The sequence below is a fragment of the Salmo salar genome, chromosome 06, assembly GCF_965601325.2.
Source record: "Salmo salar chromosome 06, fSalSal1, whole genome shotgun sequence".
Classification (NCBI taxonomy): Eukaryota; Metazoa; Chordata; class Actinopteri; order Salmoniformes; family Salmonidae; genus Salmo; species Salmo salar.
This window is the reverse complement of record NC_138296.1, coordinates 88520170-88536767: the sequence shown is the minus strand read 5'-3', so window position 1 is coordinate 88536767 and position 16598 is coordinate 88520170. Positions and strand designations below refer to the sequence as shown.

Genomic DNA, 16598 nt, shown 5'->3' with positions numbered 1-16598 from the left:
CTTGTTTGTATCATTTCACAGCACATGGTGGAGAGCTGTCCTCACACACACACACACACACACACACACACACACACACACACACACACACACACACACACACACACACACACACACGTTACCAGGAATGTCCCTATTCGGAATGGAAACGAATACTTCATTAACATCCACTAACTCCCAGGAAGAAAATGTAGTGATGTCCATGTCCCATAGGAGATCTGCTGAGAAAAGCTGTCATTCATGTGCTTCTTTGAATAACACACTTACTAATAAACCAAATTCAGAGATTATTTAAATTGTATTTCAAGTTAAAGTTTACTAATTTAAATGTCGGGTCAGTAACTGTTCTATCCTTCCCAGACATAAATAAACACACACACACACACCACATGAACTCATATCCTGTAAGCTATCGATCTGAAGGTATATAGAAATGACAGTTAGAGACACCCTAGGCCCCATGGACCTCAGGCTGAAAAGCAGGACAGTAACTGACCTGTTCTCTTGAGACAGATACACAGTTTGAAATCTTCCTTATAGATAACTCTAAGTTCTCTAATAACTCTAAGTTCTCTAATAACTCTAAGTTCTCTAATAACTCTAAGTTCTCTAATAACTCTAAGTTCTCTAATAACTCTAAGTTGTCGATGAACTAGGTGAACGGCATTAAAACAACAACAAAACAAAAAGATTTGGTGTACACGGTTTGTTCCTTAGATCTGTAAGCTAATGAGCCACAAAGAGGAGTAGACAGGGAGTTATTATAGTGGTGGAAAGTCCCCTGAGCCCTGTGTGATGTTACGAGCTGCACCCCGGGACTGTTGATGGGCTCAAACACAGTCCTGCTTCAGGCTCACCTGTCCATCACCCTCACCGATTCCTCTCTACTGAAAAAACTGTGGGGTGGTTCGTCTGACAGAAAATAACACTGTGTTTCTGCCGCTAACCTACAATGCAGTTGTATCATCTCTTACAGGAATAAATGTGATCTAACTAAACGTATAGTAGGTGCAGGCAACAGGCAACCTCTATTGCAGTACTCATGAGCAGTGAGCACATTATATGCATACTTGGGGAAGGGGATTGCTGTGAACCACACCTGATGAAAAACACCTGTCATACCAAACTCCTGTCCTAATCCTGTTGTTAATTAATTAAACTGACACCAATTTGGACTCCTCTCACCTGCTATGAAAAGAGAATCAAACCACTTGATTTTTTGGATTTCCTCAGGCCTGTAGACAACGCATGATTTCTGCTGTTTGAAAGGTGACAGCGGAAGTCAGCCAGCTGCGGCTGACAGGGAACACAGCACAGTAGATGGAGGCTGCATGCACCAATAGTACGGTCTCATCAGCCCACAAGGCCACATCACAACTGACAATTACAGGATCTACACTGAGAAAGTAGTCCTTCCTTTGTCTTGGTGAAATGTTAGAAAGCCATGTGACATGCAAAATACTTTTTGTTAAAAAGATATTGGTTAAATTTAATTCTTCATGCTGTCATGATTATATTAGCTTTTTTAAATTATTATTAATTGGCAGTGATATTTGGGGTCGGGGTATTAAAACACTGAAAGATTAAAAATGATAGAATATAAAGAAGATTAAAACATGTAATAAAATGGGTTAAATCCAGTGAAAATGGGGGCAGAGTAAATGATTAGATGTTAAATGGTGGTGTGTGGGATAGAACGGGTGTAACCCTGCTCAACAAGAAACACATTGGCCAAAGATTACATCACAGACCTCTGTTATGAATTAGCTAGATTAGGCCACTATGAAATTGGATTTATGCACGGGAGGGAGCACTGGGAAAACTCTGGATTGATTTAATTGATTTCAAATTGAATTATCTGACTTTTTTTTATTATATGCCCACAAGCATCTTCAATCAGATGTAGCCTAATCTATAACATAACAGGTCGTGCCTGGAAAATTCACATCGATAAACTACACATGACTCATGATTTAAGGCAGTAAATGAAGGCCTTCCTACTTGAATCCACCAGCATGGAATCCACAACGGAGAAGCAAATAGTTCTCAAACATTTCGGTGACCTTGTCGGTGGATACTTTAGATACCACGTCTTTTCCCGTTAAATTATACCAGACGGCTGAACATCGACTACATTTGTACAAGCTTGATCCACATGCTCTTTTCTTGGCCCCAATAATTTAGTATTCCGATTGGGATTTTTGTAAATAAAGTTTAGGTCTACAATGTACAACATACCGATAAAATCCTATGCAGCAGCAGCTGCTGCGGCCAAAAGAAACTAAAGAAACTAGACTGCGTAGAATAATGACAGAATCAACATGCACCTGCATTTCACACGGACATAATAAATAGGCATAATATGGCAGAAAATGATATAGGCAACACCATTCTCAAAATGCATGATTGAATGGGCTAACTTAAATAATACATGATCTCAAGGAAATCCTGACTGAACATGATAATATATTTCACGACGCAATGATCATGGTACTATTCTAAATATTGGTGCAGTGTTTGTGTGTGTGTGAGAGACAGAGAGAGAGAGAGAGGAGAGAGAGAGAGAGAGAGAGAGAGAGAGAGAGAGAGAAAGAGAGAGGGAGAGAGAAAGAGGGAGAGAGGGAGAGAGAGAGAGAGAGAGAGAGAGAGAGAGAGAGAGAGAGGGGGGGGAGAGAGAAAGAGGGAGAGGGAGAATCCTATAAATGGAATGATAAGGCTAAAGTATGACAAAAGTCTAACTGCAAATAAATGTAAAACCTTCCAAGGAAACAAGACGGCATGCTATTCATCCTAACATACAGTAGCGTATGAGTCACATGTGTTCTCACCAAATTGTACTTTAAAACCACATGCAATTTTGGTTAATTAATTTCTTTAACACTTGACAGTTACGCACATGGACAGAAATGTAAGAATGTAACAATAGGTTATTAGAATTAATAAATACATTAACTTGAAATGTGGGATTTAAAATAGTGAAATTAAATAGTACGTTTTCGTTGCACAATTATTTTGGTTTTAAATGTCAATTAATTATTGCATAAATATGCCCAAAACATGCACATATGAAGGCGTTATAATAACCATGAATGTACTTTTGATTTTTCATGCCATCAGCGGGTCCTTACAAAGAAAGTTATTCTGCACTTTCGATTTTTCAGGTTTTGCAGCTATTGCTTTAAAATCCTACCTTTCCATCCCTCTTGGAAAAGATCAAAAAGTGGTTTGCAATGAAACATAAACAGCTATAGAAGAAGATATGTGTTTATAATACAGTATCACACTGTAAACATGTACATTCATTCTAATAATTGCCAGTAATAATGGTAATTTAATCCAGTATTTTATATACAAAATTCCCATATTTAGGCTATTATCAAATGATCTATAAGGTGATCATACTCACGTCGTATTGTTTCTCTTTGAGACAGTGATAGGTGCTGAGGGTTCCCCTGCTTGCGACGGGACATTGCCCCTGCATCTACTCTGGCATCGCCCGGAAATCTGCGCTTGGGGTCGGCTTGCTCCGTGGTGCTCCGCTGCTCTGGTGCCCGGTAACTTTTTCAAAGTGCTTCCAATTGAGACGACTAACATGAAGCTACCGTAAGTGAAAAAGAGCCAAGTGTTTTTTTGTTTATTGTAGTTGTTGAAAGGCGGGTAAAAACGTTTGTCAACTGTCCAGTCCTCTTTTCGCAGAATGATTTCACCCTAAACGCAACACCTGGAGTGAAGCTGTTGGAGTTACAGCAGACACATGCAGGTTCATCCAAATATTTCTGTTTGGTTATTTTGTGTCAATAACCTCAACGGACTTATTGCAATAATTGCAGAGAATAAAAACAATTTGAATTCCGACGAGGTGCCCTCTGCCCTCTGCGTTCACAGCTGGGGTCGCCTACCGTGTATGCCACTCTTCGCTCGATGGGGCAATATTCGATTCAACTGTCACCTCTTCTCCTCTGTTATTTTCTTGCAGAATTATAACAAATGTCCTATTAATTCAATAACTGAACCCCAAAAATTCCACCGGTGTTGGGTCTGCCAGGTGATGTGAGCTTTGGCACCATTCCGTCCTCGAGGTGCGAGTCTTGACAGCAGCGAATGACACAGAAGTCTCCGCTCTAGGAGTTGAGAGAGGGAGACGCAGACAGACTACAGCACAGCCAGCCACCTCCTATTTTTCTCCTTCCAAACAGCCGAGGTCCAGTGTTTCCTGATGTCTCCTTCCCCTTTCACAGTGACGAGTCTGTCCTGTCGCTTTGGGAGAATCCCGCGTGTGTGTGTGTGGCTGGGATTGCCTCCGTAGAATGGGATAAGACTTCAGATTCAAGTGCGGACGTGACGTTGCGTCCACGCTGAGACATCAGTGCGACTTGGGAGGCGACGCGCAGTGACTCGGGCGCCCATTAGTGGGCCATCATTAGTGCGCGCGTTTGGCGCGTGCGGGAAGGAATCAAGTGGACGCGGAGAAACCGAAACAACCCGGTGCCGGTGCAGCGCAGACGAACCGCTCCAAATTGGTTTCACAATGATATGATGGTTTATCATGTCACTGATTTCAAGGTCGATTTTGAAAAAACTTGAAACTGTCACTAAGGCTACTTTGAGTCTGATAAATGATTTGAAGACTGACTTTAAGCAATACGCATAGAAGCGATTTTCTTCAACATTCAGTACGGACATTGGCTTTTCGTAAATGCCATAGCAATTTTTCGTTAAGCCTATGTTTATCACTAATACAACGTTTCACTTATTTATAATGTTGCAAATTTGTAGGCTTAGAATAAGACACGTAGGCCTACATAACAATAATGTAATAATAATAAACAATAACAAACAAAAAAAACACATTGTTGTCAGGACAATATATTTAATTGCGTGCATTTAAAACGATTATTGAATTTATTGATTGATTAATTGAGGTAGCAAACATTTACTATTTCAAAGCAAGAAAAATAAGTGGGAAAGCAATCCATTACTACAATAGACAGACATACTGCACAGGTATGTCAAAGCGGGAACACCTCCCCTGTGTTCTCCTACATATTCATCCCTGCCTTGTTGTGAAGCAACAGTACCCTCTGTTGGCATGACGACGTTAGACTATATGCCTAGCTTCCCCTATCCTACCTCTCTGTGTGTTCAATTGTTTATAATAGTAGTTCATTGTGATTTCCTTTTACAGAGTGGTAAAACAGTTGACCTGGATACACTATCAGATTTTCTCACATCATCTGTTGGCAGGACGATGTTGTTTATACTTCCTATCATTCCCCTGTATCTATGTCTTAAATCATTGGATTTCATTGTACAACAGGCATTATTAGCTAGTGGTTCAGAACAGTTGACATCTCAACTATCAAATTTCCTCACGGAATTTTTCCTTTAAATGCCACTTAAATTCACATAATAGTGATCTCCATACCACCATACACAATTTCAATGTTGATAGGATGGTCAGGTTAGTTAAGTACCAATGAACAGTATTAGGGTTAGAGCCTCCTTGAGAAAAATATATTACTGTCTGGTCATCATAAATTGCATGATGAAACTAAATGATCCACTTGAGAGACATGATATAACGGTACCAGATTCACTTAGAGGTGATTTATGGGTCACTTAATAGCTAATTGTTATTTTAGATCAACTCATGCACTTAAATAGTTCAGGATATCCAGTCCAAGGCCTTTACCTCAGGATATCCAGTCCAAGGCCTTTACCTCAGGATATCCAGTCCAAGGCCTTTACCTCAGGATATCCAGTCCAAGGCCTTTACCTCAGGATATCCAGTCCAAGGCCTTTACCTCAGGATATCCAGTCCAAGGCCTTTACCTCAGGATATCCAGTCCAAGGCCTTTACCTCAGGATATCCAGTCCAAGCCCTTTACCTCAGGATATCCAGTCCAAACCCTTTACCTCGGGATGTCCAGTCCAAGGCCTTTACCTCAGGATATCCAGTCCAAGGCCTTTACCTCAGGATATCCATTCCAAGGCCTTTACCTCGGGATATCCAGTCCAAGCCCTTTACCTCAGGATATCCAATCCAAGGCCTTTACCTCGGGATATCCATTCCAAGGCCTTTACCTCGGGATATCCAGTCCAAGGCCTTTACCTCGGGATATCCAGTCCAAGGCCTTTACCTCGGGATATCCAGTCCAAGGCCTTTACCTCGGGATATCCAGTCCAAGGCCTTTACCTCGGGATATCCAGTCCAAGGCCTTTACCTCGGGATATCCAGTCCAAGGCCTTTACCTCGGGATATCCAGTCCAAGGCCTTTACCTCGGGATATCCAGTCCAAGGCCTTTACCTCGGGATATCCAGTCCAAGGCCTTTACCTCGGGATATCCAGTCCAAGGCCTTTACCTCGGGATATCCAGTCCAAGGCCTTTACCTCAGGATATCCAGTCCAAGGCCTTTACCTCAGGATGTCCAGTCCAAGGCCTTTACCTCAGGATATCCAGTCTAAGCCCCAATTACTGTAAAAGAAGGAGCTTCTTCTATCTAATAAAGTATAATTGTATTTTATTTTTATTTAACCTTTATTTAACTTGGCAAGTCAGTTAAGAACAAATTCTTATTTACAATGACGGCCTACCAAAATGCAAAAGGCCTCCTGCGGGGACGGGGGCTGAGATTAAAATATATACATATATAAATATAGGACAAAACACACATCATGACAAGAGAGACACCACATTACTACATAAAGAGAGACCTAAGACAACAACATAGCAAGGCAGCAACACATGACAACATAGCAAGGTAGCAACTGAACATGACAACAACATGGTAGCAACACAACATGGTAGCAGCACAAAACAGGGTACAAACATTATTGGGCACAGACAACAACACAAAGGGCAAGAAGGTAGAGACAACAGTACATCACACAAAGCAGCCACAACTGTCAGTAAGAGTGTCCATGATTGAGTCTTTGAATGAAGAGTTGGAGATAAAACTTCAGTTTGAGTGTTTGTTGCAGCTCATTCCAGTTGCTAGCTGCAGTGAACTGAAAAGAGGAGCGACCCAGGGATGTGTGTGCGTTAGGGACCTTTAACAGAATGTGACTGGCAGAACGGGGGTTGTATGCTACTATCATATGAAGTGCTATATTGTTTAATACAAATTGTGACATTTAAGTGACTGAAAAATGTAGTTTGGTACAATTAAGTCTGATAAAATACAAATTAACTTCATGTGGACACAATTTCCATTTAGGCTCAATCGAGGCAATGCTGTACTGCAGCTAGACTGTTTATTATAGGGTGCTATAAATATTATATGAATGCCAATTTTAAGAGCATTAGAAGTCGGATTGCTTGAGGCCAGGCCTACGGGACTTCCTGGACACTAATTATTTATACAAATGTAATGTCGTATCAGCTCTGTCTCAAATCGACATAACCTCAGAAGACCTTAACATAGAAATAGTGTATGGAGAGAGAGAGCGAGAGAGAGAGACAGAGACAGATAGACTGACAGAGAGAGAGAGAGAGACAGAGAGACAGAGAGACAGAGACAGATAGATTGACAGAGCGAGAGAGAGAGACAGAGACATAGAAAATGGGAGAGAGTCAGAGACAGGTGAAGATGAGAGGGAGAGAGAGAGAAAGAAAGAGAGACAGAGACAGAGAGAGCGAGAGAGACAGAGACACAGACAGAGAGAGCGAGAAAGAGAGAGGCAGACAGACAAACAGACAGACAGACAGACAGACAGACAGACAGACAGACAGACAGACAGACAGACCGAGAGAGAGGCAGAGAGCGAGAGAGCGAGAGAGAGGCAGACAGACAGACAGACAGACAGACAGACAGACAGACAGACAGACAGACAGACAGACAGACAGACAGACAGACAGACAGCGAGAGAGAGGCAGAGAGCGAGAAAGCGAGAGAGAGGCAGACAGACAGACAGACAGACAGACAGACAGACAGACAGACAGACAGACAGACAGACAGACAGACAGACAGGCAGACAGACAGACAGAGAGGCAGAGAGAGAGAGCGAGAGAGAGGCAGATAGATAGACAGACAGACAGACAGACAGACAGACAGACAGACAGACAGACAGACAGACAGACAGACAGACCGAGAGAGAGGCAGAGAGCGAGAGAGCGAGAGAGAGGCAGACAGACAGACAGACAGACAGACAGACAGACAGACAGACAGACAGACAGACAGACAGACAGACAGACAGACAGACAGACAGCGAGAGAGAGGCAGAGAGCGAGAAAGCGAGAGAGAGGCAGACAGACAGACAGACAGACAGACAGACAGACAGACAGACAGACAGACAGACAGACAGACAGACAGACAGACAGACAGACAGACAGACAGACAGACAGACAGGCAGACAGACAGACAGAGAGGCAGAGAGAGAGAGCGAGAGAGAGGCAGATAGATAGACAGACAGACAGACAGACAGACAGACAGACAGACAGACAGACAGACAGACAGACAGACAGACAGACAGACAGAGAGAGACAGAGAGAGAGAGAGAGAGAGGCAGACAGACAGACAGAGAGAGAGAGAGAGAGAGAGAGAGAGCGAGAGAGAGAGAGAGAGGCAGATAGACACACACAGAGAGAGATAAACAAATATACAACGATACAAGAGACATATTTCCTCAGATTAGAAGGACCGAAAAATAATTTGAAGACAAATGAAATAGTGACAAGCTCCCATATCTGTTAGGTGACACACCGCAGTGTGCAATTATCGCAGCAAAATGTGTGATCTGTTGTGATGAGAAAAGGGCAACCAGTGGAGAACAAACACCAAAGTAAATAAAACCTAGGCCGTTATTTATCTGTAGATTTACCATTGCCATTTGTACTTCTACGCTTTCCACACACAACACACGCTCTTACACACACCATTTGGTTCAGAGCCATCTGGCTGAGAGGGCCCTGGTAGAGCCATCTGGCTGAGAGGGCCCTAGTGGAGCCATCTGTTTGAGAGGGCCCTGGTAGAGCCATCTGGCTGAGAGGGCCATAGTGGAACCATCTGGCTGAGAGGGCCCTGGTAGAGCCATCTGGCTGAGAGGGCCCTAGTGGAGCCATCTGGCTGAGAGGGCCCTAGTGGAGCCATCTGGCTGAGAGGGCCCTAGTGGAGCCATCTGGCTGAGAGGCCCCTGGTAGAGCCATCTGGCTGAGAGGGCCCTAGTGGAGCCATCTGGCTGAGAGGGCCTTAGTGGAGCCATCTGGCTGAGAGGGCCCTAGTGGAGCCATCTGGCTGAGAGGGCCCTAGGGGAGCCATCTGGCTGAGAGGGCCCTGGTAGAGCCATCTGGCTGAGAGGGCCCTAGGGAAGCCATCTGGCTGAGAGGGCCCTGGTAGAGCCAGCTGGCTGAGCGGGCCCTAGTGGAGCCATCTGGCTGAGAGGGCCCTGGTAGAGCCATCTGGCTGAGCGGGCCCTAGTGGAATCAGCACACGCTCTCACACAAACACCGGCTGCTGAGTGGGCCCTAGTGCAGCCAGCTAGTTCTGTAAGGTGTGAGAAGCTGAAGTAATCTGTGAGCTATTTTATCTTCATTTATAGGCTATTTAATATTTGATTTACTTGAGTGTATAGACTGATGGCCTGTACAGGTCTGGACCAATACATTGGTTTTTGTGTTGTTTTTGTACATAGTTAATACGTTTACATTTGAACATCTTTCTCTTTTGACAGAGTCCAGGTGAGTCCAATAATCACTGAATCACGTGACGGGGGGAAGGCAGGTGTTCGTACTAATGGTGGCAGGAGTGCATAATGCTGGGGAGCCTGGTGCCCTCGAGCGCCAGGGGGGAAGAGCGGGAGCAGGCGTGACAGTAATATGAAGGCATTCTGGTAGTTACATTTTTGAAGAAAATAAAAAGGGGTTTTAATTTTCTTTTACATTTAATGAATGACAGCTCTTCCGCTGGCCCTCTGGGTGTGTGAATGCTTTCTTCCTCATGGAACTTTTTGAAGGTGAGTTGAATATTCAATGTGATGTTTGTATATAGATATATATTATTTTAGAATGGTATTAAAAATGAAGGCTATTTATCCATTAAGCGGTAGCTATTGTTTTTTCTCTATGAACTATGAAGGCATGTCTGTGTGTGTAATATTCCTCTCTCTCTCTCTCTCTCTCTCTCTCTCGCTCTCTCTCTCTGTCTCTCTCTCTGTCTCTGTCTCTCTCTCTCTCCTTCTCTCTCTCTCTCTCTCTCTCTCTCTCTCTCTCTCTCTCTCTCTCTCTCTCTCTCTCTGTCTCTGTCTCTCTCGCTCTGTCTCTGTCTCTCTCTCCTTCTTTCTCTCTCTCTCTGTCTCGGTCTCTCTCTCCTTCTCTCTCCCTCTCTCTGTCTCTCTCTCTGTCTCTGTCTCTCTCTCCTTCTCTCTCTCTCTCTGTCTCTGTCTCTCTCTCCTTCTCTCTCTCTCTCTCTTCTCTCTGTCTGTCTCTCTCTCCTCTCTCTCTCTCTGTCTCTGTCTCTCTCTCCTTCTCTATCTCTCTCTCTCTCTTTCTCTTTGTCTCTCTCCTCTCTCTCTCTCTCTCTCTCTCTCTCAATGTTATCCCCCTCTTTCAAAATCACCACTGTGATCAAATCTTTATCATTCATTGTCCTTCACTATATTTACCCCTAAACCTCCCACAATAACTATTGTCTGTTGTTATTCTCAATGACCTTCTTGCCAATATGAAAGTTTTATACATAGCTAAATGCAATGTTGGAGCCAGTTTTCATGTCTTTGGTTATGCAAACGTGTTTATTAGATTATATTTCTTGTTAATAATAATGTTGTTTTAATTCTATATGGGTCATGCCTTGCTTTGGTCATGTGTTCTCTTATGGGTCAATGATTTTATTTATGCTGCAGTAGTTTATGTGTCGGGGGGTCAGTCTGTTATATCTGGAGTATTTCTCCTGTCTTATCCGGTGTCCTGTGTGAATTTAAGTATGCTCTCTCTAATTCTCTCTTTCTCTTTCTTTCTCTCTCTCTCTCAGAGGACCTGAACCCTAGAACCATGCCTCAGGACTACCTGACATGATGACTCCTTGCTCCTTGCAGTCCACCTGGCCGTGCTGCTGCTCCAGTTGAAACTGTTCTGCCTGCGGCTATGGAACCCTGACCTGTTCACCGGACGTGCTACCTGTCCCAGACCTGCTGTTTTCAACTCTCTAGAGACAGCAGGAGCGGTAGAGATACTCTCAATGATCGGCTATGAAAAGCCAACTGACATTTACTCTTGAGGTGCTGACTTGTTGCACCCTCGACAACTACTGTGATTATTATTATTTTACCACGCTGGTCATCTATGAACATTTGAACATCTTGGCCATGTTCTGTTATAATCTCCACCCGGCACAGCCAGAAGAGGACTGGCCACCCCTCATAGCCTGGTTCCTCTCTAGGTTTCTTCCTCGGTTTTGGCCTTTCTAGGGAGTTTTTCCTAGCCACCGTGCTTCTACACCTGCATTACTTGCTGTTTGGGGTATTAGGCTGGGTTTCTGTACAGCACTTTGAGATATCAGCTGATGTAAGAAGGGCTATATAAATGCATTTGATTTGATTTAATTTTAATTAGAGTATAGCAATGATGTTCTCGGCTCAATTACTTGCGGGCCTGGGCCCCCCCCTTCCATGTAGTCCCACCCCTCCCATGTAGTCCCACCCCTCCCATGTAGTCTCACCCCTCCCATGTAGTCTCACCCCTTCCATGTAGTCCCACCCCTCCCATGTAGTCCCACCCCTCCCATGTAGTCCCACCCCTTCCATGTAGTCCCACCCCTTCCATGTGGTCCCACCCTTCCCATGTAGTCCCACCCCTTCCATGTAGTCCCACCCCTCCCATTTGGTCCCACCGCTCCCATGTAGTCCCACCCCTTCCATGTGGTCCCACACCTCCCATGTGGGAGGATATACATTCAGGATGTAAGGCTTACTAGTTATGGCAAATGTTAGGAAGACCTGGTTATGTGTTCAGGTTTTCAATATTTCGTTGGAGTTTATGTATTTGCATGTGGCTGTGCATTATATGATACCTGAATAAGAACGAGGATCTGATCAATCCTATTGGTATTCTGGATCAATTATTGATCCAATGTAAGGGCTGTCTGAAGAGAGAGTGGACCAAAACGCAGCGGAGTTAGTGTTCATCATATTTAATGCAAACGGAACACTATACAATTACAAAACAAGAAACTGACAGCCAAACAGTCCTGTCAGGTGAAACACACTAACAGAAACAATTACCCACAAAACTCAAAGGAAAAACATGCTCCTTATGTGTGACTCCCAATCAGCAACAACGAGTTTCAGCTGTGCCTGATTGGGAGCCACACACGGCCCAAAACAAAGAAATACAAAAACATAGAAAAAGGAACATAGAACGCCCACCCAATGTAACACCCTGGCCTAACCAAAATAAAGAACAAAAAACCCCTCTCTATGACAGGGCATACAGTACCCCCCCCCCCCCCCCCCAAGGTGCGGACGCCGCAAAACCTGACACTGAAGGGGAGGGTCTGGGTGGGCCTTCTTACAGCGGCGGCTCAGGTGCGGGACGTGGCCTCTGCCCCACCCTTGGCGTCGCCCTCTTAGGTGGCGCACCTGGCCGCGCCGAAGGTCTGGTGGGCGACCCTGACTTCGCCCGGCTGGCGGGCGACCCTTGTTGCGCCCGGCTGGCGGACGACCCTGGCTGCGCCCGGCTGGCGGACGACCCTGGCTGCGCCCGGCTGGCGGCGATGGCTGATCCGGGCAGGCGGGCCACTCTGGCTGATCCGGGCAGGCGGGCCACTCTGGCTGATCCGGGCAGGCGGGCCACTCTGGCTGATCCGGGCAGGGCGGGCCACTCTGGCTGATCCGGGAAGGCGGGCCACTCTGGCTGATCCGGGGAAGGCGGGCCACTCTGGCTGATCCGGGCAGGCGGGCCACTCTGGCTGATCCGGGCCACTCTGGCTGATCTGGGCAGACGGGCCGCTCTGGCTGATCCTGACTGGCGGGCGGCTCTGGCGACTCCTGACTGGCGGGCGGCTCTGGCGACTCCTGACTGGCGGGCGGCTCTGGCGACTCCTGACTGGCGGGCGGCTCTGGTGACTCCTGACTGGCGGGTGAGATGAGACCCACTGGAGGCCTAGTCCTGGGAGGTGGCACAGGACGTACCAGGATGGGGAGACCCACTGGTGGCCTGGTCCTAGGAGGAGGCACAGGACAGACCAGGATGGGAGACCCACTGGTGGCCTGGACCTAGGAGGAGGCACAGGATGGACCAGGATGGGGAGACCCACTGGAGGCCTGGACCGAGGATGAGGCACAGGATAAACTGGGCTGTGGGGGAGCACTGGAGTTCTGGTATGTACGCTCGACATGCTTACTCCAGGCTGAATGCCCACTTTGGCCCGGCACGGGCGGAGAGCAGGCATTGGGCGAACTGGACCCTCCTGGAGACACAGTGCGCAGAGCCGGTGCAGGATACCCTGGCCCGAAAAGGCGCACTGGAGACCAGACGCGCTGAGCTGGCACAACCCATCCTGGCTCGATGCCTGCACTCACATGGCACTTGCGGGGGGCTGGCCTATAGCGCACCGGGCTATGAACGCGTACTGGGGACACCGTGCGCTTTACCGCATAACACGGTGCCTGACCAGTAGTGCGCTGCCTGCCGTAAGCACGGGGAGTTGGCCCAGAATTTCTTCCTGGTTCCGCCACACTCCCTGTGTGCCCCCCCATTTTGGGGCTGCCTCTCGTGCCTGTTGCGCTCCCTCTCTTCACACCAGCGCCTCTCAGCTATCGCCGCCTCGATCTCCCAATGCGGGCGGCGATACTCCCCAGCCTGAGCCCATGGTCCACCTTCGTCCAGTAATCCCTCCCATCTCCAGGAATCCTGAACGATCCTCTCCATTTTCTCAAAAGTCCATGAGTCCTTCTCCTGGTGCCTCTCCTTCCTCCGCTGCTTGGTCCGTTTTTGGTGGGTAATTCTGTAAGGGCTGTCTGAAGAGAGAGTGGACCAAAACGCAGCGGAGTTAGTGTTCATCATATTTAATTCAAACGGAACACTATACAATTACAAAACAAGAAACTGACAGCCAAACAGTCCTGTCAGGTGAAACACACTAACAGAAACAATTACCCACAAAACCCAAAGGAAAAACATGCTCCTTATGTGTGACTCCCAATCAGCAACAACGAGCTTCAGCTGTGCCAGAAGGTGCTCTTTGGTAAAAGGGGTGAATTGGTAATCAAAAAGAAAGGAGGACCAAGGCACTCTTCATATAATTAATTAAAATGCCTTTATTAGTATGGCATGTTCAATAGAAACAAGGTTTAAAAAAAATCTGACGCGTTTCGGCTGCATGGCCTTCGTCAGAGAGTACAAAGAAATAATACAATGTCCTCTTTTGAACAGCTTTTCCAATTAGCCCTAATTTGAAGAGGGAGTGGTTACAAAATTGATTGGACACACCTAGTAAGCAATACTATACACATTAAAAAGTGAAACACTGTAGCTGTGCCATCACAAAAAAAAATACAACTCCAAGCTAGAAGCACCAGAACACCCAGAAAGGTAGTTCCAACCCCAAACATGACTGGGAGAAGTGTCAAGAACAAGAAAGCAATATATTCCATAGTACACTAGAACACAACAAAACATGAACAACAACAGTCTAAACATAGCTGAGGGAAATTGAGCAATATGACCACTAGATGACAGCAAATGGACCGTTAGACCAAAGGGAAAGTTTTTGGATTTACAAACTACAGGCCACTAAATACCCTGGTTTAAATGAAGATATGGATTTCTCACCATTCCTGTAGGGTTGTGATAGGTCCATTTGCAGTAGACTAAACTTAGAACACTATCCAACCAAAAGCACAGAGACCTAAATAATGGTGAATTACACCTTCATTACTGTGAGACTTTAAAACTCTATAAACGTACACTCAGAACCAAAAAAGCACAGTACAACAGCAAGCAGCTGACACTAATTGAGGAGTCCATAAGCACAAACAACTTCTGGCAAAATTGAAAAAAAAAAAAATATATATATATATATATACACTGCTCAAAAAAATAAAGGGAACACTTAAACAACACATCCTAGATCTGAATGAAAGAAATAATCTTATTAAATACTTTTTTCTTTACATAGTTGAATGTGCTGACAACAAAATCACACAAAAATAATCAATGGAAATCCAATTTATCAACCCATGGAGGTCTGGATTTGGAGTCACACTCAAAATTAAAGTGGAAAACCACACTACAGGCTGATCCAACTTCGATGTAATGTCCTTAAAACAAGTCAAAATGAAGCTCAGTAGTGTGTGTGGCCTCCATGTGCCTGTATGACCTCCCTACAACGCCTGGGCATGCTCATGAGGTGGCGGATGGTCTCCTGAGGGATCTCCTTCCAGACCTGGACTAAAGCATCCGCCAACTCCTGGACAGTTTGTGGTGCAACGTGGCGTTGGTGGATGGAGCGAGACATGATGTCCCAGATGTGCTCAATTGGATTCAGGTCTGGGGAATGGGCGGGCCAGTTCATAGCATCAATGCCTTCCTCTTGCAGGAACTGCTGACACACTCCAGCCACATGAGGTCTAGCATTGTGTTGCATTAGGAGGAACCCAGGGCCAACCGCACCAGCATATGGTCTCACAAGGGGTCTGAGGATCTCATCTCGGTACCAAATGGCAGTCAGGCTACCTCTGGCGAGCACATGGAGGGCTGTGCGGCCCCCCAAAGAAATGCCACCCCACACCATGACTGACCCACCGCCAAACCGGTCATGCTGGAGGATATTGCAGGCAGCAGAACATTCTCCACGGCGTCTCCAGACTCTGTCACGTCTGTCACGTGCTCAGTGTGAACCTGCTTTCATCTGTGAAGAGCACAGGGCGCCAGTGGCGAATTTGCCAATCTTGGTGTTCTCTGGCAAATGCCAAACAGCCTGCACGGTGTTGGGCTGTAAGCACAACCCCCACCTGTCGACGTCGGGCCCTCATACCACCCTCATGGAGTCTGTTTCTGACCGTTTGAGCAGACACATGCACATTTGTGGCCTGCTGGAGGTCATTTTGCAGGGCTCTGGCAGTGCTCCTCCTGCTCCTCCTTGCACAAAGGCGGAGGTAGCGGTCCTGCTGCTGGGTTGTTGCCCTCCTACGGCCTCCTCCACGTCTCCTGATGTACTGGCCTGTCTCCTGGTAGCGCCTCCATGCTCTGGACACTACGCTGACAGACACAGCAAACCTTCTTGCCACAGCTCGCATTGATGTGCCATCCTGGATGAGCTGCACTACCTGAGCCACTTGTGTGGGTTGTAGACTCCGTCTCATGCTACCACTAGAGTGAAAGCACCGCCAGCATTCAAAAGTGACCAAAACATCAGCCAGGAAGCATAGGAACTGAGAAGTGGTCTGTGGTGTCCACCTGCACAACCACTCCTTTATTGGGGGTGTCTTGCTTATTGCCTATAATTTCCACCTGTTGTCTATTCCATTTGCACAACAGCATGTGAAATGTATTGTCAATCAGTGTTGCTTCCTAAGTGGACAGTTTGATTTCACAGAAGTGTGATTGACTTGGAGTTACATTGTGTTGTTCAAGTGTTCCCTTTATTTTTTTGAGCAGTA

At 46.0% G+C, this 16598-nt stretch overlaps 1 protein-coding gene across 1 annotated transcript in view; it reads right to left on the bottom strand.

The window, feature by feature from the left end:
- Nucleotides 1–4495, bottom strand: part of LOC106608246 (B-cell lymphoma/leukemia 11B) — a 61151-nt gene extending 56656 nt beyond the window's left edge. Inside the window, exon 1 of the mRNA XM_045721101.2 lies at nucleotides 3407–4495. Within this exon, the coding sequence (XP_045577057.1) occupies nucleotides 3407–3470 (64 nt within the window). The 5' untranslated portion in view covers nucleotides 3471–4495. The remainder of the gene's footprint in view (nucleotides 1–3406) is intronic.
- Nucleotides 4496–16598: the final 12103 nt, after the last annotated feature.